Genomic DNA, 27,456 nt, shown 5'->3' with positions numbered 1-27,456 from the left:
AGAAGCACCACCCTTTAGGGCGGAGGCAGATTTCCCTGCACTCAGACCCTTAGAACTCTAGATGTAGATTGAAAAAAGACCCTGAAGGAGAACTCTGTTTGGAAAGGTGGCTGAGGCTAGTTAAGCCTTTGCATTTTTCTCCTTTCCACTCAATCTAATTTGTCCATAAAACTCTTCATTCAACCAACTAGACCACAAATAATAAAATGCACAATACTCGCTCGCATGTGTAGGTACCTCTACTTTTTGAAGGAGACATACTGAAATTGCAGAAACATTCTTAGTTTTCCTTCATGGTAACAGTACATGAATATATACTCATCGAAGCAGAGGATTCTCAAAGTGTGTTTTGTTAATGCCCTGTTTTATTCAAGGGGGAAATGAAGCTATTTGTTCAGCTTTTAACAAGATTTCCTGATTCTGGTCCATGCCCCTCTAAACCCTGTTACAATCCTTGATGTTTCCTGCTACTCTGATGTTATCTAGAGGCATAGAGTCATGTAGACTAAGCTCTTAGGCCCTTTCTGTGTTTTGAACTCAGGGCCTTCAGGTAATTAGTCACTCTGTCACTGAGCTGCAGGTCCAGCCCCCAGGGCACCCCTTTCATGCTTTAGCATCTTTAGTAAGATTTCAACAAAGGAAAGAAGACTGGATAGCTTCCTGAACAGATCTGAAACAAACCAGAAACTCGTGTAGCTATTATCAGGGTTTTAGTGTTTTCAGCATCCTTCCAGTTCCCTAGTTCAGTTTGTCTACACAGAAATCTGAAGGTGTGGACTCATTGCCCTTGGATACTTTTGATCCACAGCTTTCATTTTCTTTCTTTTAATCGAGGAAAAGTGTGACATCAGCACCAACCGTGTGCAGGCACGTGTCACTTGGCTGTGAGTAAGGTATTTTCTGGTAAGTCAAAACTAGAGTGACCTCTCAAATGGTAACATGCATTGGCATGTATTATTTTAGACATATTTTTGCTTATTATACTAGGGATTGAAATTTGGGAAATTTGTAATGATGTAAAATCAAACTGTCCACACAACAAAAAGGAGAAAGCGTGCTACAAAACTTTAAAGTGGGAAGAAATGAGAGGTTTTAATATATAGTTGTAGTTTTAGCTGTAATGTGAATGAGTTGTTTGAAGAATATAACAAATTTAATTATTATAAATCATGCCTAAGCAGCAAGAAGTGCAAATTTAACATTTAAAAATAATATATATTCACATTGTGTAAGTATCTTTTCTGATTTTGAAATTTTGGAATATGAAGATTTTGTGCATTATATTTTTTTTTTTGGAGAGAAAAAAAAGGTTTATTTTTTTTTCCCTTAAGAGAAGAAACAGAAGTTAGGGAAACACATTTTTTATAACCCACATTAACTTGTAGTTGGTCCTAACCCTTTTGGGAACAGGTGTTAAAAATGCTGGTTCTACCAGATTGAGGGTATTCACCCCAGCTAGAATGTGCACGATGCTTGAAGATGGTATGGTTTTCCCTGAGAAGTGTAAGACAAGAGTTTGCTGCGAGCCATCTTTCCAGCAGCCCCTCCCTCCCTCTTCACTCTGGAGGGTGTCTCAACTATGCAGCTAGTCAGCACTTGGACTGGGCCTCTTCTCCCTCAGAATAAACCCCTTTTCTCAACCACTTGGGCTCTCCAAGTCTGCAGGGCCCTGGAACCAGAATAGCCCACTAGGAGCAGACCGGTACAAACACAAACTTCCACAACTGGACACGGGAGCCTGCCTTCTAGTCACCTTAACCTGTAGGGTCAAACTACATAAAGTGCTTTTAATTCCAAGAGATAAACATAAATAAGCAATTTATAACCATTAAGGATAAATACATAGGTACAAACAGCTCCAACAAGATGACCTCTGGCTGGGATGGACAGGCAGGGCACTTCTTCCCCATCGCATTCTTAGTCATCTGATTCATGCCTCTTTTCTTCTGCAGTCCTGACTAAAGGTCACACTCTGAGACTGAAGCTTTCAAATGACCATAGCTTAAACAAACTCCTCTAGTTTACCAGTTAGCGTTCAGATAACTGAGGCTTAACGAAACCCCCCTTTCTCTAAATTTAAGTGAGCACACTCACTCCAGGAACACAGGACAGGCGGAGCTGTGACTTTTGATGCACCCCATACCTGCTCCTGGTGGTCACAGGCCTCAAAGCTAAGTATTACCAGCCTCTAAGGAGACAAAGCTCTGCCGACAGGACGGGAGGGAGATGACTTCAGTTCCTAGTTGGGAGGTGAGGGTGGGGGTTCCAAGGAGGAAATGTGGACCCCGATTCTATCTGAAGAGGGACCAGAGGGAGCATCACAAGCCAGGATTTAAGAAAGGTTAATTCTATACAACAGTGGGACACCTAGAGAAACCAACACAGAAATTCAAAACAAAAGCTTGGCAATCATTAGTAGAAAAGAAATACATACTTGTTTTATTGACAACACCAGGCTTAAACTTGTATTAAACAAGTAAACCTGTGAATAGCACCATGGTTATGAGTCTAGCCTGCATTCTCAAACCACTTTACAATTTAGTAAGTCACCAGGGGATCAAATGTCTTACATCTACCTGCGATACAAAATCAGACTGGAAAATTAAGCCTGCATAGTTGTGAATCTGATTTGCCCCACTACGGCCAGTGCACGTGCAGCTGGTTCTGTGTATACTCTAGTACTGGTCATGACAAAGTTCTAAAAAGCTGTAAGAAATAGATTTTAACTACAAGTTGCAAATCTTTTCAAAAGGGTATAGAAAAACTAAATCAGAGCCTTCCCTCTTTTATATTCAAAGAAATAGACTTTCTGTAAAAATATATACAATTTTTACAGACAAATACATACATTTTATATGTTGTTTCTCTTAAAAATTGAGGCTTTTCAGTTTTGTAACTAATTAGTGAACCTTAGTCAAGTACTTTTGGCCATTACTAGGCTAATAAACTTCAGAATCATCCAAACCAAGCCAAAGTAGAAAGGCCTACACATCCCGAGCACGTGGGCTTTGTCAACAAGCACACCTGGGAGAGCTCGCGGGGCGCACGCGCCTCCCTTCACATTCTCGTACACTCCTGTGGCTTCTAGTCAGTTTCTTACTTGCAGCTTACATCCACTTGCACAGGTGACCGTCATTGTTAGTGCTTCTTGCGACACTACAGGAGAGTGGTGGATTCTGCATATTTATTGAGCTCTATGACTAGCTTGACCACTCCATTCAGGACAAGGAAATCAAGTCTGTCCATCTAACCACTTTTGTCCAATCTACAAGTCCTCCTCCATGGCCTCCCAAAGTCTGCTGAGTGAAAACTTCGCTTCTTTCAGATAGTAACTCTTCAAGAGGGAGCACTTTTCCCATGTATTTATTCTTGTTGGCCACAATCCTGCTTTATTTCTGGCTATGTTGCTAGAGTAGAACTCCTGGATTGTTAAAGCCAGGGTAGCTGCAAGTCCAACTTCATAAATACATTGGTTTTCACAGAAGCACGTGGTTTGGTGGCTGGAGTTTAGAGACACCTATTGCACTCACAAGGCTATCTTATCAGATATGCCAGACCAGCTCCCACTCCAGCAACACCCGCAAAGGCCAGCAGCACATTTCTGATGCTGCCTTCTAGGTCCTGTACGTGGAAGAACTCCACAAACCCATCCCAGCCTCTTTGTTTGACAAGCCAGTCCCGTTTTGATCGGACAAGAACATCTGTGATACTTTCTGCTAACGGTTCGATGCAGTTTTCCTGGTTTATCCTCTTCAAATGTTTGGTCACATAGGCACCAAAAGAAATAAGAGTCACAATCCTGCCCCAGTTTGTTACGCCATCTTTGAAAACATGGACCATCACTCGAGAAAAATATTTGACATCGTCTTCGTTCTTAATGTCCAGTTTCCGAAGCATGCCCTGGAAGGCCGTCTCGTGGTTGCGCTGCACTCCGTCACCCACGCGCCGCAGGGTCTCCAGCGCCCTCCAGCCCGAGGCGCCCGCCTCGCCCAGCGGCTTGCGTCCTTGGCGCCGGCCGCTTGCTCCCTCAGGTAGCGCGAGATGATCTCCAGCGACTGGCGGTACAGCTCGTCCTCCTCTTCCTCCTCGGCCGGCGGCGGCGTGGAGGGCAGCGAGCCGTCGGCGGCCGCCTCGCTCCCGCGCTCCCATAGGGGCAGCACGGCCGGCCGCTTGCCGAGCGCCTCCGGCTCGCAGCCCTCCAGCTCCTCCTCGCCGGGCATGATGGCGGCGGCCAGCGCGGCCAGTTCCTCCGGCGGTACGGCCAGGAGGCCGGGCGCCCGCAGCAGCCGCCTCTCGGCCGACGCGCTGACGTCGGGGTCCTCTGCGCCCATGGGCGGCGGTCGAGCGCCGGCAGCAGGGCGGCCTCCCCTCCCCCCTCGCGCCGCGTCTTGGCCTCCTCGGCCGTCAGGCGCGCCCCCGCCGGAGAACCGCCGGCCGCGCGCGCTGCCGCAGTACAGGTTCAGACCGATGACCGCGTTTCTCCGCAGGCCAAACATGATGGGACGCGGCAGGAGAGGGGACGAGAGCGGGAAAGGCCGCGACTCCAGACTCGAGGCTCTGTGCATTATATTTTGACTGAAAAATCATTCACATGAACTTTTAAACTCATGAAAATAGCTGATTTTTAATATGCCTTGATATTTATCAAATTTTAAAACAAACTTTCTACTGTGACCACTGTAGCAAGATACCATAACTGGGGCATGTGGAGAAGAAGGGAATTGTACACAACTCCAGTTACAGTATAAGAACAACAAAACTCTTCAAATTGAACTTTTGTATTTCTGGGTGCTGTGAAGTCCAAGCTAAGGACAAGAGTAGATGTGGTATCTGCTTAGGTCTTAGTTCATAGAAGCCAAGTATTTATGTGCCCTCATGATAGGCAAGAGGGGAAGGGGATATCTGAGGGCTCTTTCACAGGGAACCTGGTCTCATTAATCAGTGCTCTGCCTTGACGACCAAATTCTCTAAAAGCCTCATCTCCCAACACCGTCCTTATTAGATCTCAAATGAATTTTAGGGCCACAAACACACAGACCACAGAAACACAAGAGTTCTTTATGTATTTGTAACATTTACTTTCCATCTTGTAGACATGGTGCTATTTCTACAGTCATTTTGTGTACCATTTTCTAGGGAACTTTAAATTAAATTGTCTGCAGAATTCACAGGGGAAAAGTGAACTGGGTTATCCGTGTCTCAAGAGGACAAAGAAGTAGAACAGCCGCCTCCTATCTCCCTTCGCTGGGAGGAAGTCAAGGAGATATTGTACTTCTGACTTAAGTTAAAGGAGCTTACATACAAAATATATCCACAAGACAGTGTGCTGTGCTTTACTTTTCTACAGGATTCGATTGCTGGAACTGTCAACTCCTGCAACCTGTATTTCTCTTCCACTATGAGCAGACTGACTCTGTTACCCAGCTCTGTGCCTTTCTGTAGCGTTCTCTTCCTCACCTTAGCCACACAATGTCTATCTTTCCCAAAAGTGGAAAAGAGGGAGATGGCACATGCGTATGCACAGGCAGAGCAGTCCCAGAAGATGGACACAGGTGACAGAGAAAACATCTCCTCTGCTCCAGAGCACATGCCCCAGCAGACATCCTCTGAAGCTCCTATGGCACTATCTCTGGGACCATCTGTGATACCTTTAGATAAAGTCTTCTCCGTCAACAAAGAACACCACCTCCCTGGAGCTGGACTTTTGAATCCTAACGTCCCTGATCTTCACTCTTCCACTGAGCCAGCGGTCTCAGCCAGTGAACAAAGGCATGGTCCCAGTCAGCTTGAAGGAATGTCTTCTGAACAGAGACTGTCCAAGGCCTTGTCAATCATCGCTGTCTCTCCACCTACTTCTCTTAATCCTCACCAGGAGGGGCCCCAGAGCAGCTCTAGCACCCAGCCCATTGTAGAAAAGATCACAGTTGTAACACGTGACTTCCCGAAGTATGTGGATAATCAGTTGTTTGCAACTGAAAGTCAAGAAGCAGTTAGCTTGGGAAATACACCTTCATCCTATGTAAATACCAAAGAAATGCTAACTGCCAGTCCAAGAACAGAGAAAGCTGAAAGAGATGCAGCCAAGAGGACGACTGCCTTTCCTGGTGTCGATTCCACAGCAGACACAGAGCATGATGAGGAGAGGCCCTCGGAGGAATCAGATGACAATGTGCAGACCACTGCCGGTACATACCTGGAGACAACCCCTGAGGATGTTCTGAATATTGATCCAACAGCTGACAGTCTTCTGGGGGACCTCAAGGTCACAGTGAGTGTCAGCACAGCTGTTCCGGTTTCTTCTGTCCCAAGAGATGAATGGGATGACACCAAATTTGAGAGTGTAAGTCAGGCAAGGACCACAGATTCAGGAGACCGTGCAGAGACTCGGATGAGAACAGAGCCAGCACATGGAGCACATGAGAGCTTTGAAGGGACTGAGGGGAGCCCCACTTCCACAGAGGTTAACAAGGTGGCACCTTTGGGGACAGCTCTGGTAATTGCACTGGAGCAAGAGAGATCACCAGTCTTTGCCCATCAGATTCCTTTTAGTCCCACGAGTCTGACAGAAGACCCTGAGGTTTCCACTGTGAAACTGTTACCAAGTGCTGAAGGCTTCACAGCCTCCACCCTAGAGGACAGGACCATGCTTTTCTCAAAGACTGAAGTTTCTACCTCTCAATATGAGTCTCCGACACATCAGGGAGTAGGAGATATGTTAAAAGGTAAGAGGGAAAATGTAAAGAATGAAAACAACAATGAAAATATCCCAGATGTTGTTTAACTTGAAAACTTTCTGTTTGGATTTTTTTTTAAAGTATTTGAGATAGGATCTTAACTTCACTATACAGTGATGACACCAAATTTGAGAGTGTAAGTCAGGCAAGGACCACAGATTCAGGAGACCGTGCAGAGACTCGGGTGAGAACAGAGCCAGCACATGGAGCATATGAGAGCTTTGAAGGGACTGAGGGGAGCCCCACTTCCACAGAGGCTAACAAGGTGGTACTTTGATATCAGTATTTGCTGATTTTCAATTTATAACATCCAAGTGGCTTTAATGTATAGTAAGTTGGTTTGTTTAAACATGTTTCCCTCCTTTGCAGACATCACACAAGAGATGACAATGGCCACACAAGAGCCAGACCCCACATTACCCTTGGTGACACAAGAGCATGTTGAGGTCCCCAGAGGCAGTGGTGAGCCTGAAGACGGTATGCCATCCCCCTCTCCTGTGTCTGCTGATGTGGGTGCCCCCGAGCTCTCCAGAAGACGGGAGTCTCTGGCCACTCCGGCCTCCACAGCTGTTGTCCCTTTGTCTCTGGAAGTTACCTCTTCTATGGAAGGTCAGTACACGAGTGTGGGTTCAGCTTTGGAGGAGGAGTGTGGACCTTTACTGTGAATTACCAGGATGAGTGAGGCACCTGGCCCTTTTACCAGCATGCACGTGTCCCTACCTGGAGAGATGGTCAACTCTCTTTGCTTGTAGAAATGTGACTGGTCCCCAACATCTTCAATTTTGTTCTCCTAATCTCCTTCATCCCATACCTCCTCCAAGTTCCATGTATCTATATTTATTACTACAAGTACATATCATTAAATTTGGGGTATTAATTTTTGAAATCAAATTTGTGGTTTGAGGTTGTGTCTCTCCGCAGGTGATGAAATGCTTTCTGTGTAGCTGGACTGACATGACAAGAGGAGCTGAACCAAGTGGTGAATTCACTGTAAAGACATCCTTGTCTCTGACCGCATATTTCAGAAACGACAAAGAAGATGTGAGTTTAATTCATTAGGTAAACTGGCCTAGAAAAATGTGGCCTACCACACTGTTTTCCCAAGGCCTGTGGTCTAAGAATGGTTTCTACATTTTTAAATGGCTGAACAAAAATGCAAGAATAATATTTTTGACAAGGATATGCTGTGTAAACTTTAAGCTTTAAAAAGTTTAAAAGCTTCATGAGTGAAGCTTTATTGGAGTCCAGCTACAGGTAGCGTTTACATGTTGTATATGACTACTTTGGGATCATAGCTCAAAACAGAGAAACTATAATCAATACTAAATGACACCAAGGGTCAAAGCGTTTATAGTACTGTCCTTTAAAGAACAAGTTTACTGCCCCTGGCATGCAAGCATATACATACCTGTATATACATGTATACGTACATACATACACACATACATATATATGTATATATTGATCACATACATAAATACGCTCATACATACATATGTATGTATACACACACACACACACACACACACACACATATATGTGATCCTTAACCACAGGTGAATATTAGATTCATCCTGGAGAGATTTTTCATGACTCCCTCTACCTGGTGTGTCTCCCATTGATTCTAATTAAATTTACATGGACAGGATACAACATTAACATTAAAATGGGTGTCTTAGTTGGTTTCATTGTGTAGGTTAGATGAGAACAGTAGGCTTAAATGGAGGAAATGTATTTTTTTTTTTGATGAATGTTTAAAAGTGTACTGTGTTTTTGTAGAGCTACTCTGTCTGTGTTGGGTTGTTCTCTTAGGAAAAACTTTGAGTTACTGTCTAGATATAAACAGTCTCTTTGCTAATTAATGCAGAGACGTTCATGCCAAATTGTATTTGGAAATGGATAAGCAGGACTGCCAAATCTTGCCAAGACAGGATCTGACAATTTTAAAAAATTTCTTGCCTTTGAAAATAGTCTGTCAGTTATTCTAGGCCTTAGCCAAAGTTGGTTGCCTCAGTGTTGCAAATGAGACTTTGGGTGGTTGTCCAGGTAGCCAGTTGTCTCTGTCATTTGTTGCATGTTTTGGAAGTTGCTTGATTGCACTTCCTACTCACTCAAGTAACATTATTTCCCTTCTTGGATCTTCGATGGGGTTGAAGACTAGATTAGTGTAGTTACTTTTCCCTCATGACTTGGCCAAGTTATTTATTATACAAGACTCAAGCGAGTTAGAATAGGATATTTGTTCTTATTATATATAACCTTGTATTAGGTTTAGAACTCTCTTATTTAAACAAAAAGGGGAGGTGCTGCAGGAAGGTTTAGCCGCCTACTGGGGTGTGTCCTCATAGACTATTTACCTGGATGCCTAAGTGTGTCCACTCTCTTCTTCTCTCAACCCCCTTGTTTGCTCGTTCAGCTTGTTTGGGATCCAACATCCACCATTCAAGCAGATAATCCTGATTTGTAAATTTTCCCCCTAAATAAATATCTATCTCTCGGTTCTGAGCCAGCGTGAGATATTTTTTAAGCGCCCAATATCTCTGCCTTCAACCTTAGCCATGAAAACTGTGACGGAGGCATAGCTGCACATCCAAAAACAGCATTCAGAATTGAGACAGTGCCCACAGTCACGTGACTGCTTCAGTGAACACCCTGATGAGCGAGGAGTTGGAGGTGCAAATGTTTAGAGCTACAGGCATGCTAATTCAGAGTACAGGGAAGCTCTCAGGCAAACAAGGACAGAGGATGCCCTGAAATTGTGCTTTCTTTATGACAGGAAAGATGGTACAGCTTGGTGTGTAGGAAGTTCTTTTTCTTTTTTCAAAAGAAAAAAGATTTATTTATACTCTGCCTGGCTGAGTTCATCACGATGTTGCTAGTGGATATCACAATACCACTGTTTATTTTACTTCATTTTATTTTTTAAGACAAGGTCTCACTCAGTAGCTGAGACTACCCAGAAGCATACTATATAACCTGGCAGGCATTAAATTTGTGGTAGTTTTTCTGTGTGGGCCTTCCAAGTGTTGAGATTACAAGCATGAGCAATCACATTTGGTTTATATTATCTATTAATGTTTAAATTTATATATTACTCCCATCCAGGAAAAGATCAGAAAAGATGGGATAGATCTATCTAAATGCCAATATAAGATTTTTTCAAATCATCATATTTGTTCAATTTGGGTAGGTTCTGCCCATGTTTACTAGTGTTTCCTTGTATAGCCAAGCTGCCTCTTTCTACAGTGATGATAATTCCAGAAAATAGTATCATGTGGAAATATCCCCTACTAAAATGAAGAGTCTCATTGGCTTCAGCATGATAAGCTAATTGAAGTCAAATAGTGACCCCATCTCCCACATATATGAATATATTTCCTATCATTTTCTAGAATAATGATGAAAAAGCAACAGTTCACCTTGGAACTATCAGAGATAATCCCATCCCCAGTGGAATCCTGTTCTAGTGCCATCATGCCTGTTGTGATGAAACACTTCTGACCTAAAGCAGTTTTTGGAAGAGTTTGTTTTTTACTACAGGTTACATTTTATTATTGTGGGAAATCAGGACAAGAACTCAAGGCAGGAGCTGGAAAGCAGGCACGTCTCTAATCAGGGAACTCACAGCTAAGGAACAGCAACAGAAACCAGGATGGAATGCTGCTTAATGGCTCCCAGGCAGGATTGTGCTAAATTAGCTTCTTTATATTGCCAAGGAAATGATGCTGCCCCACAGTGGTCTGGGACCTAGTACATCAATTAATAATCAAGATAGTCTCCCACAGATCATACTGTCTATGCAGTTTCCCTCCATGATTCTAGGCTGTGTGTCAAGATGACAGTCATTGGAGCTAGTCAAGACAAAGCCCAATTCATTTCTATACATTTTAACACTATCCTCATCTACAGAATACTAATATTATTGTATTGTAGGGAAATAACCACTGAAACTGCATTATTCCAAAAATAGAGAAATGAAATTAAAATTAAGAGTGGAGAAAGAGACAAAATTAGTTCTGCTAAAACCCCTCTCTGTGGAGCCTCTCAGACCAAACAGCTCCAACACTGAGTGACAGAGTGTCCTGGGAAAACTCCCCTGTTTCCGGTTTCCAGTGGATTCACTTGACTGTAATTCCTGGCTTCACCATGAAACTGTCCTGAATTTTTACCAAAGTTTTTTGCCATCTTTAGACTTCAGTTTCCCATATGTAAAACAAAGACTTTGATATTTCCACCTGGGTTGTGAGGAGTTAATGTGATATTGCATGCAATATTACTTGTGGAGTAATATGTGATATGACTTAGTTTCATGATTGATGACCTCATGTCCTAAAATTCCATATTGTTTATCTTGTACTGCTGGGTCCTCATCCTTGTAACAAGTCCATCTCACTACGCAGTCACACTGGGCAGCAGGTAGACGACATGATAGCAATGGTCAAGCCAGGAGGACAGGAGGAAGTGGAGCTGCTGCAGGGAGAGTGCACCGCCTCTGGTCCAGACAGTCGCTTTGTTTTGTCAGGAGGAAAATCTGAGCTTCGTGGTGCCAGACCTAAAAATAGCCCAGTTTTTTTCCTGTCATGGGGACATTCTCATTTCTGTGTTAGGGATCAATTCAGATGGGTATCTGTTGTAAGTAACTATCTAATTTTTGGAGGCAGAATTCTGCAATGTAGTCCAGATTGGACTCAGACTCATGATACTTCTGCCTCCACTTGCTTAGAGCTGAGATTCCAGTGACACCAGGTCTGACCTTAATTTTATATTTATACTCTGCACACTCCAAATGAATCTGCTCTCCTAGACAACAACAGTCAGCATACGATGTCTCCATTGGCATCTTCACATCTGGCTTAGGATCAGGACCAGTATACCAGTCTTGAGTAGCTGGATTTTGTGGTAGTTCAGAATGTCTGAGGTTCCTTGGCTTTCTCTGCTCTTAGAGAGCCATCTGCTGGAGAATTGTTTCCTATCCTTAGAGCAAATTTAAACTTGCCTTGTCTGGATTTTTTATGCTAAATTTTATGCTAAACCTAAGAACAATCTAGATATAAAAGTATCATTCAGAGGGTTTTAGCTATTCTCACATGCAAAAACATTTTTAACCAACATTACTTTTAATTTTAAAAATTCAATTTATTATTATGGTTAGCTGTGTGTACATGTTCACACATATGATATATATGAGTGAAGGGTATGAATGCTGTGTGTGTGTGTCTCTGTGTGTGTGTTGTGTGTGTGTATGATCAAAAAACAACTTATGGGAGCTGGTTTTCTTTCCATCATGGGTTTTGGGGATTGAACATCAGGTTTGTATGGCAATGACTTTTATTCACTGAGACTTTTTCATTGGTCCCTTAATTTTAGATTTTAAAAAATCTATTGACATGATCCTCCCAGATACTAAAAATCATTCCTTCATTTGAAAGCTGTCCCCATTCAGAGAGACATGGCAGAGACTAATAGAGCTCAGCTCAGGAAGTTCCCTTCTTCATAGCAACCATCCGTAGATTCCGTTTGCAGCCTAGGGAGGAGAAGGAAAGTCGCTGAAAACTCATAAACTAATGAACAAATCAGCCAAAGGTGAGGATTCATGTGAAAAATGACTGTTCTAAGAAGGCAGATGGAGCAGGCGAGGAGCTGTCCCGAGTCATGCAGATGAGATATTCTCCTGTCCTGGTGCTGGGATGACACGCGTGCAAACGGTCTTCACTCCTGTGATGTGTTAATGACAGCCTGGAAGTGCTCACTGTGTGTTGGTCTTTTGGACATGACAAAAAAGTGTCTACATTAGAGAACCTGAGTCAGCCTTTGCTGAGGTCTGCCTATAAGAAGGCCAGTGAAATGTGTACCTGTCTAGTTCTGAACAAAATTAAATCTTGAGTTTTGGTGACCACAGACTGCAGATATATTTTTAATTAATAGTGAAAACAAGATGTAACCTAGAGGGCAATAATTTTGGCTTTGACAAACTAAGATTAAGCTCTGCTCTCATATTATCTGAGCACCCACTGTGGTTATTTGATCAACAACTTGTGGGTAAATCAGAGCGTGTTATTCTCTCTTTGTTCAGCTAGCAACATGTGTTTATGGGATGATTTCAGAAAGACTTTTGAGTTCCTGAGAAGCTTTAACCCTTAGAATAACAAAGCGTCAGTGTGGGTTATGAAGCTGCTGCTAAGATAGATGTTCTATCACAGAGAGGCCAGACGGATGAAATTGGATTAGAGAGCATATTGTCTAGACACATTTTTATCTTTCCTGGCCATGTGTAACAAGATATTTATTTCATCTCTGAGTATATGATGGTGAGTAATATCACCAAGTATTGTTCAATCTTCTTGCATATTTATTTAATACAGTTGTTCAATATTATAGTTCACTTTCTTTCTATCCTTTCTTCCTTAAGAAACAGGGTTCCACGTCGCCCATAGTAACTTCCAACTCCCTATGTCACTAAGGATGACCTTGAACTTCTGAAATTCCTGCTTTCGTCTCCCAAGTGCTGTATTACAAGCATGTGCTGCCACACGAGTGTTATGTGGTGCTGGAGATCAAACCAGAACTTCATGCATGCTAGGTAACAACACTCTGGACTGAGATACATCCCGACTTGACAGTTTGCACTGTCAACTCTTATGGTTTCTTTCAGTCATATCAAACTAAAAGGAGCAAGGACTGAGTCCGTGATGCTGTCTGTCAAAAATTTCCATATGTTGACCTTTTATGGACTTGTGGCCTTTGCAAGTGGCTGTCATTACCATGGCCACCATGCTGTGATCTGTCACAAATCACATTTGCAAGTCTGATTAACCCCTATCTTTTCCAATATCCGTAGTGTCCCCTCACCCCCTCCCCAGTCCTCAGTGACCTCTTTGATAGTTTCTGAACACAGCCTGTGCATACCCGCAGTAATGATCTTCGTGTTTCTAGTCCCTCTTCTATGCTGCTCTTCCTGTCAATATTGGTCTCAGTAATACAAGAGAGTTTCTTATCTTGGTACTCAAACTTTATATTATGAAAAATCCTTTTCTCAATTTCACCATCTGAAGTACCAGCGACTGGCAATTTCTAGCTTCTTGAGAATGTTCATCAGAATGTAGTCTCTGTACCCACTGTTGTATCCGTGTTTGCTCTACGTCTTCTTGAGGGGGAAGTTGGTTCCTAGGAACCAGAGCCTGTATCTCTGGTGCCAGAATCAGCATCCATCAGATGCTCAACAAGAATTTGTTAAAATTTGAGGACTGTTACATGTACTGAACTTTACAAACTTAAGGCTCATGTAAGAACAGAGGAAAATTTTTATCTTTCGTGGTTCTAGGACATAAGTTCAGGACCTTGCACACACTAGGCATGTGATCTTCCACTGAGCTGAATACCAATGAAAAAGCAATATGTTTTACAAATTATAAAGGCTTTAAATGATAAAATAGAAGGACAGCTATCTAGGGGTCCTTAAAAAGGAAAGAGGACAATGAAGAACTGTGGATGTTTTCTGTTTTCTGTTTTCTTGTCTTCTCTGTCCTCTGAGGAGAATTCCTTATTGAAGTGACTGCTATGTTTCCCTCTCAGTAGAATCACAAGAGAAAAAAAAAACCTGTCATCAGTCAGAGGCTCTATTAAGTTTATCCACAGTGAGAAGGGAACTTGAATATTTCTGGTAAATTAAAGTCAGTGAAGCCAATTATTTTAGGACCCTTAGCTCACTCAGCACACCCCACATGAAGCACTGAGGAGACTCAGTTGTAAATGTTAACTTCTAAGAGTGCTGGCGCTGTATTCTCACAGGTGATGGTCGCTCTTCCCGAGTCTTCCATGTGGTTTCTCCCTGTAGCCCTGGATGAAGAATCTGGTACAACTATTTCTAGGTCTTCGGTTACTTTCCCACTGGGAGACTGAGATCCAAATTCATCTGCCTCTCAGGTGACAGTGCTGTGTTTTACTCAGTGATATAGAAGATAGAAAGTAAAGAATATCAAAATGAGTTTTCATTTTTAATATTATGATGTAAAAATATGTAATCAATTTCTTTCTGTTCTGTTTTTATATCAATGAAATGTCTAACAGATAAACATTTTATGACCTCTAGAAATAGAAGTGAGGAAGTTTCCTAACTTTGAAAATATAAATTAGTTTCAAAATTCATAGTATCTGTCCTATTTGCTTTCTGACAACTGACCAAAAGATTTGGGGGGACTGAGTTCATTCATAGTTTAGTTCATAATGAAGGAAATCAAAGCTGGAACTCAAGGATGCTAGAGATAGGAACAGAAGCAGAAGCCATGGTGAATTGATGCTTATTGTCTTTCTTCTCATAGCTTGTCAGGCTGCTTTTTATACAACTCAAAATTTCATGTCCATGGATGGCACAGAACTATGTGTTTACCATCTCACACCAATCATTTATCAAGAAAATCTCACAGACCTACCTACAGGCCAATCTGATTGAGGAATCAACTTCATTGAGGTCCCATCTCCCTAGATGATTCTAGTTTGTGTCACATTTCCAAAAATCTATTAACCACAATTCCTCAACTTTAATTCTAAATAAACATGGAGGCTATATGAGTATAACTGTGGTGCTAGAAATTTAAAACAGATTTTACAGAAAACACAAAATCTCACAAAGTTCATACTGCTCACTGTTGAGTTTAACAATTGGTTTTCAAGACAAGCGTGACTATTTTGTAGTGTTTGTATCACTTCAAAAGATTACTGTGCTTGGTTGTATACTCATTGCATGCCTTCACATTTTCCCTTGAATTTTGTTTGTTCAGAGGTGAAAGAAGATGAGGATGAGAAGGATGAAGATGAAGAAGAGGAAGATGGAGAAAGTCAAGAGACTCCTTGCATAAGAATTTCGATGGTGACACTGAACAACCAGGGTTGACTCTTTCTGACATTATGGTATGCCTATGGTTATGGGTGTTTATTTGTGGGAAAATTATCAGTTATTTCCGCCAGAATTTTGGATCTGTGCTTTTACATAACTGACGCTGGTTTCCTACTGCCCATCACCAGTCTGGTTACTTGATGTTTTGGAGAGATCTTCATTTTTCCTTCCTAGCAGGAAGCCTTCTGAAAGGGAGGAGGGATACGTATCCAGAGTCCTAAACAAGCAGCTCACATGGACTGGAGCCAGGAAGTGAATGGATTTTATCACCCTGTGTCTTGTCAGAATTTGTTTCCTAGAAATTTTTGCCCTACAACTGGGTGAGTCATTTGGGAAGTTCGGGACTTTTCTCTTCCTTGTAAACACAATCTACTCAGCAGTCACATGTCCAGTCACATGCTTCTTTGTGAGTGGTCCAGGTTGCTATAATAGGCTCTGAGGGTGTGTGCTGGATCCCGTGTCTACACCCTCTTTCCTGCTATAGAGAATCCTCTAAGCCTTGTTTTCCTCTGATTGCATAAAGATGCCACTGAGCCCTGAGTAAGAGACTCATTCTCTTGATATGTGGTAAGTGACTTAATCTAAAATACAGCGTCTTTAACAGCAAATGCAGACAATGAGTATAATAGTCATGAAGCTACCTTTGGAAATATTTCTTTCAAAAACTTGATGGTTGGTTTGGGGCATTTCTCTGTATACAGTTCTGGGCTTCTCACCCTATAGGTTGGCATCACAATTGTAATTAAAGTGTAGCTGAGATCTCCCACTGATGATGTGAATAGTTAATAGAGGTCATAATGGAGAATGGCTCTCAGGTAGTAGGCAAAGCTCATGACTTTGCATACTGTGATTACTGAATTACTGCTGAACAAATGCATCAGGTATTGGACAATACTTACTGAAGCTATATTATATAAGGACCAGATATGGTGGCACATACCTTTAGTCACAACACTCAAGAGATAGAGGCAGACGAGTTCCAGGCCAACCCAGTGTACATAGTGAGTTTCAGGGTAGCCAGGCTATATCGTAAGGATCTCTCTCTCCCTCTCTCTCTCTCTTTCTCTCTCCCTCCCTCCTACATATGTGTGTTTGTATGTGTTATATATGTATGTGTTTTATAAATGTATAAAATATAAAATCAAAATGTAGAGTAAGCACAAAATAGCACAAACATTTTGTTTATTTATTTATTTATTTATTTATTTATTTATTATGTATACAGTATTCTGTCTGTGTGTATGCCTGCAGGTCAGTAGAGGGCAACAGACCTCACTACAGTTGGTTGTGAGTCACCATATGGTTGCTGGGAATTGAACTCAGGACCTTTGGAAGAGCAGGAAATGCTCTTAACTACTGAGCCATCTTTCCAGCCCCCAAACATTGATTTTTGAACAAATATTTAGAAATGCTTCTGACAAAAATATTTGAAATAAATAAAATAGAATATGAAAATATAAAGAGAATTTGTTACCAAATATACTAAAGACAAATACAACACTCTCTACATGAAGTAAATCCTCATATCAAAACATTGTCATATAGCAGTATCATATACAGTTCAATAGCTGTTAATGACTTGTGCATGAAATGTGTCCCACAGGCCAATGCATGAACCCTCAATGTCCGGGTAATGGTGTGCCTTGTGGGTTATATGTGGTCAGAAGTCCCTTCCTTTACTCTGTTTCCTGTCTGCCTTGATGTGAGCTGCTCTACCATGCTTTTCTAACACAATGACTGTATCCCCTGCCTCCCTTAAATTGTTTCTATCACATACTCTGTCCTGGCAGTGAGAAAACCAACAAACACAAGTCTTAGGAGTGTGACCATACAGTATGATGAGATGAATATTTGAGACTTTGCTATTGTGATAGAGAGATGAGAGGAAGATTCCCTTCCTATAAAAGTAAGGAGGCTGTTCAGGAATGGTGGTGTGCCCCTGTAATCCCAACACTCAGAAGGCAGAGGCAGAGAGGTTGCAAGTGTGAGGCAAAACTGGATGATATAGCCAGTTTGAAACGTATGTGGGCTCCATAGCTAAAACTCTTATCCCAAATCATAACTCAACAGAAGAATTTAACAGACAAGAAGCACTAGGTAGGCATCTGCTCATGGGTTGTGGTCAAGGAAATGAATTTCTTCACGTAGGAAGTGGGTTTGCCATGTACGAGTTAGTATACGCATCTGGAAAGGACTGTGAAACTCACAAGAGGTGGACAGGCTTCAGCTCAATGCTGCAATGATTATTCAGGCTGCATTCTAACCATGTCCATAAATACAAATTCATCATGAGAGTTATTTTTTTAAGAAACCAATTTTATTGATTTACATGTTATAGATGCAAACGTTATCCACTTCAATGTGTAATTCAATGAAATGAATTATTTATTTATTTGTTTGTTTGTTTGTTTATTTATTTAACTTTTACAAGGTCTCTGTAGGTAATTCAGGCTGGCCTCAGACTCATAGTTCTTCTGCCTGTTTCCCAAGTGCTGGGATCACAGGTGTGTTCCACTGCACCCAGTCAGTTCAGTGGGTTTACAAGCTGTCACCCGTGCTCTTCCTCCACAGCCAACATGTAGAACATTTCCATCACCCACCCAGTGCCCTTTGCTCCAAGGAACCACTGATCTCCTTTTAAACTTTTATTTACTTTCAGTATGTTATTTCATTTATTCTTATGTGTGTGTGTCTGTGTGTGCATATGCCATGTATGTGTAGGAGCTGCAGCTACAGGCAGTTATGAGCCATGTGATCTGGGTGCTGAGAATTGAAACCTGGTCTTCTGAAAGACCAGGAAAGTGTTTTTAATGTTGAGCTATATCTGTAGCCCCTTTAAACTTTTTTATTTATATTATGTGCATGATTTGTGTGAGAGGGAGCATGCCATGATGCATGCATGATGCTCAGTGAACAATTTTGTGGATTTTGTTTTGTCCTTCCATCTTTATGTGGGTTCTGGGGATTGAACTCAGGTCTTGCTTGGCAAGCAGCTTTACCGGATGAACCATCTTTCTGGCCCACACTGATCTACGTTTTCTGTATAGCAAAGATTACAGTTTTAAGCATTTTATGTGAATGCGTCATGGTATTGCTTCATAAACTTTTCCTGCAGGAAAGTGAACAAGCATATATTCTATATGGGGACTGACAACAGGCTAATGGAGTGGTCCTCCTTGAATCACAGAGTTCCACTGGCTTCCTCACAGTGTAGGAGAGGAGCTACTTACAGAAGTACAAGTGATCTCCACAGTGGCCTGATTGTTTCATAAATTAGTGATACTCATTTAGTGGTTTGTTATCTTGTGTGTGTGTGTGTGTGTGTGTGTGTGTGTGTGTGTGCACTTTGACCCAAATGTTGAGGGTCAGTAGGAAGACATGTATAAATTGCTGCTGTCCTTCAACCATGTATGTTCTAGGGTTGAACTCATGTTATCATTTGTTGGGAGTGGTATGGCCTGGTTTTTAACCAGTATATGAGTGCTTTTCAGTGGGTCACCTGATGAGAACAAGGCCACAGGGATAGGCTCACTCAGCAAGGACTAGTGGACTTCCGGACACAACAGAATACTGCTGGACCACATAACTGGCACACTTTCTTCTCTCTCGTAATATTGATCGTATTCTTGGTGGTTGTTAGTGTCACTTTGTCAGTCATGTATGGGACAGATGTAATCATACCTGGAAATCTCATTTTCTTCTCAAATATTTTCCCCTAAAATTCTTTGGATGCTGATACTTCTCAGGTTTTTGTCTGGGGATACAAGCTGTCACCCCAGACTCTAGGAGCTGTCCTGATTCAGTGCTGACAGGATAGAAGGAAATTCACCCATTTTTTCTGTAAATTTGCTTTGTTGAACTAAGACTGAATACTCAAATATTCTGTAACATTCACTATGGCAGCAAGGAAGAGTTCCTTTCTAAGAGACAGTGAGAAGTATGAGCATTACCGCAAGTGTCGGCGCATTTTGATGAGGGATACAGAAAGCTATGGCTTAAAACAGTGTTCAAGAGACAATAAAATGGATGATTGTAATGAAATGTGTGTTTGGAATAAGAAGAAAGAAAACGTAGTCCTATTTGAGAATCACAAAGAGAGTCAGTAGATTGGCCGAGTCTGGCAGACTAGGGTCTTCAATCTTGGCTGCCTACTGTGTGCTCACTTAGAGATCTATGAAAGATAGCTGAATGCTATACCTACAGAATAGGTGTCCTAGATGGAAACCAGTAATAGCCCTGCCTTGGGGATATAACGGCGGTGTATGTAAAGGTGTGAAAAGGAGAATTTGAAAGTTCTTATTCCTACTATGAATAGAATCTTCAAGAGAAAAATTCTCTTTGCTTCCAGTGGTATTTTATGTAGTAATACTTTTGATTTGGGTTTCCACCCCCCCAAATGGAATCTTGTGAGCTCAGACTGGTCTCAAACTCTCAAACTTGTTGTGTAGCCAAGAATAATAGCCTTCCGATTCCCCTGCTTCTACTTCCCAAGTGCTGGGATTATAAACTGCACCACCATGCCCAGATATGGGCAAAGTTAGGTATCAAATCTGGTGTTTCCTGTGTAATAGGCAAACAGTCTACCAAGTAAGCTATATGGTCATCTTCCTTCCAAAGACTTATGGTATTCCCTAAAAGAAATCTTACAGCATTTACGAGTCACAGAGAGATCAGACTTAAATTCAATGTTCAAATTTTGATTTCCTAAGAAACTTCATGGTCCCTTTACAAACTCCAAAATGTAGACTGGAGAGGTGTTTATGTAGACCCCTGTGTCTGGGGTTGGTGAGATAGCTACTACATGCTTGAGTGCTTTCTGTGCAGATGATGGTAAGTTTCTGGACAATAGCTTAGAGTCACTCTCTTTTTTTTAGAGAATTGAACTATTTTTCCCAGACAGGCAAAACATACAACTTGGATGCAGGCCTCGCTTTTTGTATTAGGTCAGACCCACTGGTGTCTGTATTTAAAGTAGAGACAAAGATCCCCACATTAAGGAAAGAGAAGTCTTGATGGAGGGAGCTATTAAGGGATTAGGGAGAAATCTGGTGCCAGGGAAACTCCCAGGAATTTACAAGGATGACACCAGTTAAGACTTTTAGCAATAGTGGAGAGGGTGCCTGAATTGGTCTTGCCATACAATCAGATTGATGACCACCCTAATTGTCATCATAGAACCTTCATCTAGCAACTGATGGAAGAAGATCCACCGCTAAGCACTGGGTCAAGCTCCCAGAGTCCAATAGAAGAGAGGGAGGAGGGATTATATGAGCAAAGGGGTCAAGAGCATGGTGGGAAAACCCACAGATACAGCTGACCTGAGTTTGTGGGAACTCACTGACACTAGACTGATGACTGGGGAACCTGCACTGGACCAACCAGGCCCTCTGGATGTGAGTACATTTCTGTGACTTAGGCAGTCTACAGGGGCCATTGGCAATGAGACCAGGTTTTATCTCCAGTACATGAACTGCCATTTTGGAACCCATTCCCTTTGTAGGGATATCTGGCTTAACCTAGCCTAGATACATAGGGGAGGGGCTTCCTCTTGCCTTAATTTGATTACAAGACTTTGCTGATCATCCATGGGAGGCCTTATCCTTTCTGAGGAGTGAATGGGGGATTGGATGAGGGTGAGAGAAAGTTGAGGGGATTGTGGGAGGAGGGGAAGGTGGAGAACTGTGGTTAGTACAGAAAATAGGAAAAAAAACATTTTAAATAAAAATTAAAAAGAAATCCCAGCATCTCTCTGCCTCCACAGCATGAACACTTTCTCAAGTAAGTCATATTGCCTTAGAAACCAAGGTACTGTGTCTTCATAGATCTTTCTATTTATGTGGGGGCTATTTCTAGATAAGTAGTAGTTGGAGATTTTTGTCTGCCTGTATCCGAATATTCAGCAAGTACAGTTTTGAACACTCTGTGTGAATTTTCTATGTATTTATTTTTATCTCATGGTTTTGGTACGGTTTTTGTGAGGCATTCTCAGTTCAATATGTAGCAGGAGGTAGATTATAAATAGGGGAACTACACCAACATGCTGGACTTCCTGCAGCTCGTCCCCACTGGGCCCCAGATGTCCAGAAGGCTGCAAACCCAGAAAGTCATTAGCACCAGCAGTCAAGGGGAATTCTTGGGAGCTGGAAGAGAATGAGGTGCTGCCAGGTGGGAATTGGACATTCATGGATTTCCTTTTGCTTTATGCTTCACGAGACTTCTGATGAGCCACTCTGGATGATGCTATTCCTACGTTCCTGTTTTCCTTGCACAAGGGTGTGGGAAGGTATCTGGAAAGAGGAAGGAATTGATAGCATGTGCTGGGCTTGGTGGTTCACAGTTGTAATCTCAGGGCCAAGCAGAGGGATTTTGCAATTTTGCAATAAATTAGAAGCACATCTGGTATATATATATATATATATATATATATATATATATATATATATATATACCAGATGTATATATTTCTAGTCAATGGGGACTATGGAGTGAGACCTTGTCTCACCCTTTACCTTCCAGCTGAATTGATATCAGGTGTAGTTTTGTGGGTCCTGCTATGTTGTGTGTGCGGCTTCCTTAGGCTTGCATGCAGTATAAACATGTAAAGAACTCTCTCACCCAGGATTGCAGGCTGAGAGAATTGATAAAATTCATTCATTCAAGAAGAATAGAGAGAACTGTGTCATTAATAAGACACCATTCACTTTGCCTACCACAACTATGGAACACCATAAATACCGTTCTTTCTAAGTCTTATTTGAGAAACATCAGTACAATGTGGTCTCGAAGGCATTTTTTTTTTAAGACAAGCTCACATATTGCAGGCTGGCCTCACATTGCCTATGTGACCGATGATGTACTTGAACTTCTGATCCTGCCTCAATATCTTGAGTGCTGACTTTACAGGCTGTCAACACCATGCAGTGCTGGGAATCAAAGCTATGACTTCATGCATGATGGGCAATGTACAGAGCATGTATGTATCTCTACCCTCTGGGCTACACCTCCAGCCCTACATTTCAAATGTCAATGAGTGGAATCCATACACTGCACGGAGTGTTGCTGGAGGGGACGTGGCAGCTAAGGCTACATGTGCTCACAATTAACCGTGTACCCGAGTGCTTTGACCATTCTCCCAGCTATTCCCTTGACAGGAAATGAAACCTTTGGGTTCACAGGGTAGTCTTTAGAGTATTTGGGTCCCAATGCACAGGGCTCACAATGACATCTCTTTGCATTGAATGCTGTGTGATCCTCTAAAAGAATAGTTAAGCTGCATGGGGATGCCAAAGCTGTGTTTGGAATTCAAAGACCAATGGTACAAAGTCAAAGCACAACATAGCATAAGTCAAGGGGGAAATTAGATGTTCAAACAGATCAAGCAACTTGGGGTTCAGCAGATCAAGGATCAGATAATCTCTTAAAATGTGGTTATCTCTTTTCTGCACTTGTGATGTGTGCAAGATTTCCATGTCATAACCCCCAGCCATGCTTCCTTTAGTTGCTCTACAGAGGCCTCCACCATGGTCCAGTCCTAGTCCGAATCACTGAGACATGCATGGAACATTCCCGAGGAATTGTTTATACCCCCACATTCTTCTGTCTGGGAATCATCTGCCTCACTTTCATTTGTCTACACTCGGATCTGACTGAAGACTTTCTTGGGAACTCAACTCATCTGAAATCATTTATGGAGTGTGTTAGGAAAAATCCTAAAATGGGTGGCTCTGCCGGCACAAAGAAATCCAATTAAGTCAGATTAAACCAAATTAAAATGCCGATTGCTTTATTAAATACAGTGCTCTCCAGTGGCTGAGTGCATGGCGGGGAGTCAGGAAGTGGGAAGCGCATACAAACCCGGAACCGCATGTTCCTCCTCTGGGAGCCCACTTAAAGACCCTGTGGGAGTGGTCCTGACCCTGGTATGCTGGGATTTGGAGTCTAGACCAATGTAACTCCCAGGCCAGGAGGCTTGGATAAATGCCAGGGTCTGGGGTCACACTCTTGACTTAACCAAGTGCACAGACCCTAGCCTCCAGCACTGACTATTATTGATTGCTTGAAGACTAATTTTGAGCTAGCTGCCACTCTGTATCTGAACTTTTTCTCAACCTTTAGCTTTTTTGGTTTTTTTTTGTTTTTTTTAGAAGTGAGCTGCTGTAGGAAGGTTCTTACCTTGAAAAGAAAGAGTCAGTTACCTTTACTATTGCAGAATATGGTTCATATGAAAATTAGATATTTCATTCTCACAGTGACGGTCAATTACAAGCTTCCAAATAGTCTGTGTGTACTAGAACATGCTTTATTTATTTATTTACTTATTTATTTGTTTATTTATTTAAAATTTCCACCTCCTCCCAGCCTCCCTTTCCCCCTCCCCCTCCCCCTCCGTCTCTAGACCTAAGAGCAGTCAGGGTTCCCTGCTCCGTGGAAAGTCCAAAGTCCTCCCCCCTCCATCCAGGTCTATAAAGGTGAGCATCCAAACAAACCAGGCTCCCACAAAGTCAGTCCATGCAGTAGAATAAAAACCCAGTGCCATTGTCCTTGGTTTCTCAGTCAGCCCTAATTGTCAGCCACATTCAGAGAGTCCAGTTTGATCACATGCTCCATCAGTCCCAGTCCAGATGCAAAGAGTTCTACATCTGGAAAGGCAGATGGCAGGATGAGAGAGACACTGGGCCTTGCTTGAGCTTTTGAAACCTCAAAGCCCACCCCCAGTGACATACTTCCTCCAACAAGGCCACACTTACTTGAATAAGGCCACACTTTCCAATAGTGCCATTTCCTATGTGCCTGTGAAAGCCATTTTTATTCAAACTACCACATGGGACTTCATGGTGAACCTAGAGCTAACCAATATGATTAACAAGTCCCAGAGATTTTCTCATCTCTACCACCCCAGTGCTGAGTTATTGGTGCATACTGCCTCTGTGGATCAGGGACAACTCTTCGAGCTTGCCCAGAAGGCCTTTCATTCACTAAGACTATTTCTCAGGCGCTTCACTTACACAGTAGAAATCAGAGCAATTACATAATTGGCCTTCCAATTCAGCTCATATGAAGATTGTCTGCAGTCATTTATAAACATACAGTTTATAAAGACCTAGGGAAGGAAATAAAAATGAAGGTACATTAACCACTATAGAGATCTTGCTTTAATACCTTCCACATCTGAGTTCCTCTGTAAAAATGAAAATCATTTTGCATTAGGGTACTTGAATTTTCAAGTTGCCCGTGAGTGAAGGTAGCAACTGTCTGAAACGGGATGGTTTTTTTTTTTATAATGAATTCTTAGCAGTAAGTGTCCACAACAATTACAGAAGCTTCTTGGTATACAAGGTTTGATGTGCAGTTACCGAAATGCACATGGGACACTATCACATGGATCCCTTTATCACAAGATGAATAGATTCTGTACCTCCCTACAGGACTGAAACTTTGGGATTTCTGTGGTTGAATGAATTTTTGAGGGCCTATCAGTATTAATATTAATAAAAGTTATACTTTAAAAGAAAAAATAATCATGGCTGTCATATGCCAAAAATTTTCTCTAACTCATTAATTCATAAAGGACTCAGGGGCTATCACTGTCTTATTGTAGAAATCAAAGAACCGTGGATTTATCTGGAGTGAGGAACTAATGAAATGAATGAAGGATGCAAGGTAAACTTTTTTCAAAGGACAAGGGTTATCCGACCACTAAAGTTTGAATTAGAGAGTGATCTGTTTCTATTAGCCATCTACAGAGGAAAGAGCTGTGAAATAGCTTGAAAGTAATAAAATATTCATTAGTCTAATAGAATTAGGTAATGCTGAAAGATGCAACATTCCAATGAAAGACATTCGATAGTCACATTTTTTATTTCAAAATTCAAATTATTTTATCTATCTATCTATCTATTGATCGATCATCTCTATCCTTTTGAGACAGATTCTGTATTGGATAGTTTTGTGTTCAACTTGACATAGCTGGAGTCATGAGAGAGGAAGAAACCTTAGTGGAGGAAATGTCTTCATGAGACCTAAGTGTAAGGCATTTTCTCAATTAGTGGTCAATTGAGGTTTAATCCATGATGAATACTACCATCCCTGGGCAGGTGGTCTTAGGTTCTATAAGAAAGCACTCTGAGAAAGGCATGTGAAACAACCCAGTGAACAACATTTTTCCATGGCCTGTTCATCAGCTCCTACTTGGTTTATGTGGTAAAAAGATCCATTCTAAGATAATATTGTCCCCTGCATTAAACTTCCTGTAGGAGAGATCTGGAAGGCAGTATGACTAGAATAAATTTAAGACTGGGATTCACCCTATCCACATGTGCCTCCTGTAATTTGTTCTCAACAATTGTCAATTCCTTGTCTGCTTCAGGTGTTAATTCTCCGGGACTATTCAAGTCTTTATCACCATCTAAGGTTTTGTTTAAGTGAATTATTAGATCAGGTGTTATCCCAACAGCTGGTCATAGACTTGAAATGTCTCCTAACAATCTTTGAAAGTCCATAAGAGTCTGAAACCAGTCTCTTCTAATTTGTACCTTTTAGTATAATTTTCTGCAACCTGTTTTATAACACAGGTAATTGAAAAATCTCCTCTCTGTATTTTTTCAGGAGCAATTTGTAATACCCATTTTGGCAAAACATTTTTTACTTCTTCAAACATTCTTCCTAAAGTATCTATGCTTGAACCAGATAGCAAAATGTCATCCATATAATGGTAAATTACAGACTTAGGAAATTGCTTACATATTGTTTCCTATGGCTGACTTGCAAAGTATTGGGACAGAGTGAGACTATTGAGCATTCCTTGTGGGAGGATATTCCTTTGATATCTTCTAGGAGGCTGAGAATAATAATAATAATAATAATAATAATAATAATAATAATAATAATAAAAAGTAGACACTGTGAAGGCAAATTTTTCCCTATCCTTTTCTTGCAAAGGTATAGTGAAGAAAAAAAATCTTTCAAATCAATAACTATAAGAAGCCATTCTTTTGATAATAGAGACAGCTGAGAAATTCTAGATTGTAGAGGGCCAATTGGTTGAATTAACTTATTGACAGCTCTTAGATCTGTTACCATTCTCCATTTACCAGATTTCCTTTTTACAACAAATATAGGAAATTTCCAAGGGCTTGATGATTCTTCAATATGGTGAGTGTCTAGTTGCTCTTGTACCAGCTGTGCTAAAGCCTGCAGCTTATCTTCAGCTAGAGGCCACTGCTTAACTCATATTGGCCTCTCAGTTAACCATCTGAAAGGTAGGACTGTTGGTACCTCTAAAGGTTTGCTAGATCCTTTATGTTTTTGTACAGCCTAAGTGGCTGGTGACTTTTGTGTTTAGTACCTTATTGTAGGGAGCCACCTGGACAAATCGCCATTATAAGATGGCGCAGGTGGTCCTACAGCTTGGAGGTAAACAAATCCCTTTGATGTTGCCGTGTGGGGCTGAACACCCTTTGCCCACATTTGCATAATTGAGCCTTGTCCCTAGCCAATCCCGAGGCCCCGGACACCAGCAGAATGGTATTCACCAATCAGGACAGTATCCCAGTCCCTCCTCCCTATAGAAGCAGCTGCCGCTTGGCTTTCTTTCTCTCTCGCCTTTTCTCTCTCTTCCTGCTCTCTCTCTCTCCTTCTCTCTCTCTCTCTTTCTCTCTCTCTCTCTTCTTGTTCTCTTTCATTTCTTACTCTCTCTGGCTTCCCACTCTCCCTTCAACCAAGAGGCTCCAATAAAGTGTGATTTGAGAAGAATCCTTGACTTCGTGGTCATTCTTCCTTGCTTGTCAAGGGGTTCGCCACACCTTATAATACCCTTCCCAAAATTATGAG

At 41.7% G+C, this 27,456-nt stretch overlaps 1 protein-coding gene and 1 pseudogene across 1 annotated transcript; one reads left to right on the top strand and one right to left on the bottom strand.

Moving 5' to 3' along the window:
* Positions 1–1,767: 1,767 nt before the first annotated feature.
* Positions 1,768–4,511, bottom strand: LOC146892231 (induced myeloid leukemia cell differentiation protein Mcl-1 homolog pseudogene; annotated as a pseudogene).
* An 836-nt stretch (positions 4,512–5,347) lies between these two features.
* LOC148120106 (armadillo-like helical domain-containing protein 4) lies at positions 5,348–7,399 on the top strand. The gene is made up of 2 exons (XM_087912342.1): positions 5,348–6,722; positions 7,104–7,399. The coding sequence occupies exons 1-2, from the start codon at positions 5,399–5,401 to the stop codon at positions 7,397–7,399; spliced, it is 1,620 nt and encodes a 539-aa protein (XP_087768468.1). The 5' UTR covers positions 5,348–5,398.
* Positions 7,400–27,456: the final 20,057 nt, after the last annotated feature.

The sequence above is a fragment of the Myodes glareolus genome, chromosome 12 (assembly GCF_982192425.1).
Source record: "Myodes glareolus chromosome 12, mMyoGla1.1, whole genome shotgun sequence".
NCBI lineage: Eukaryota > Metazoa > Chordata > Mammalia > Rodentia > Cricetidae > Myodes > Myodes glareolus.
Note: the sequence above shows the minus strand (reverse complement) of the source record. Positions and strands in the feature narration are given on the sequence as shown.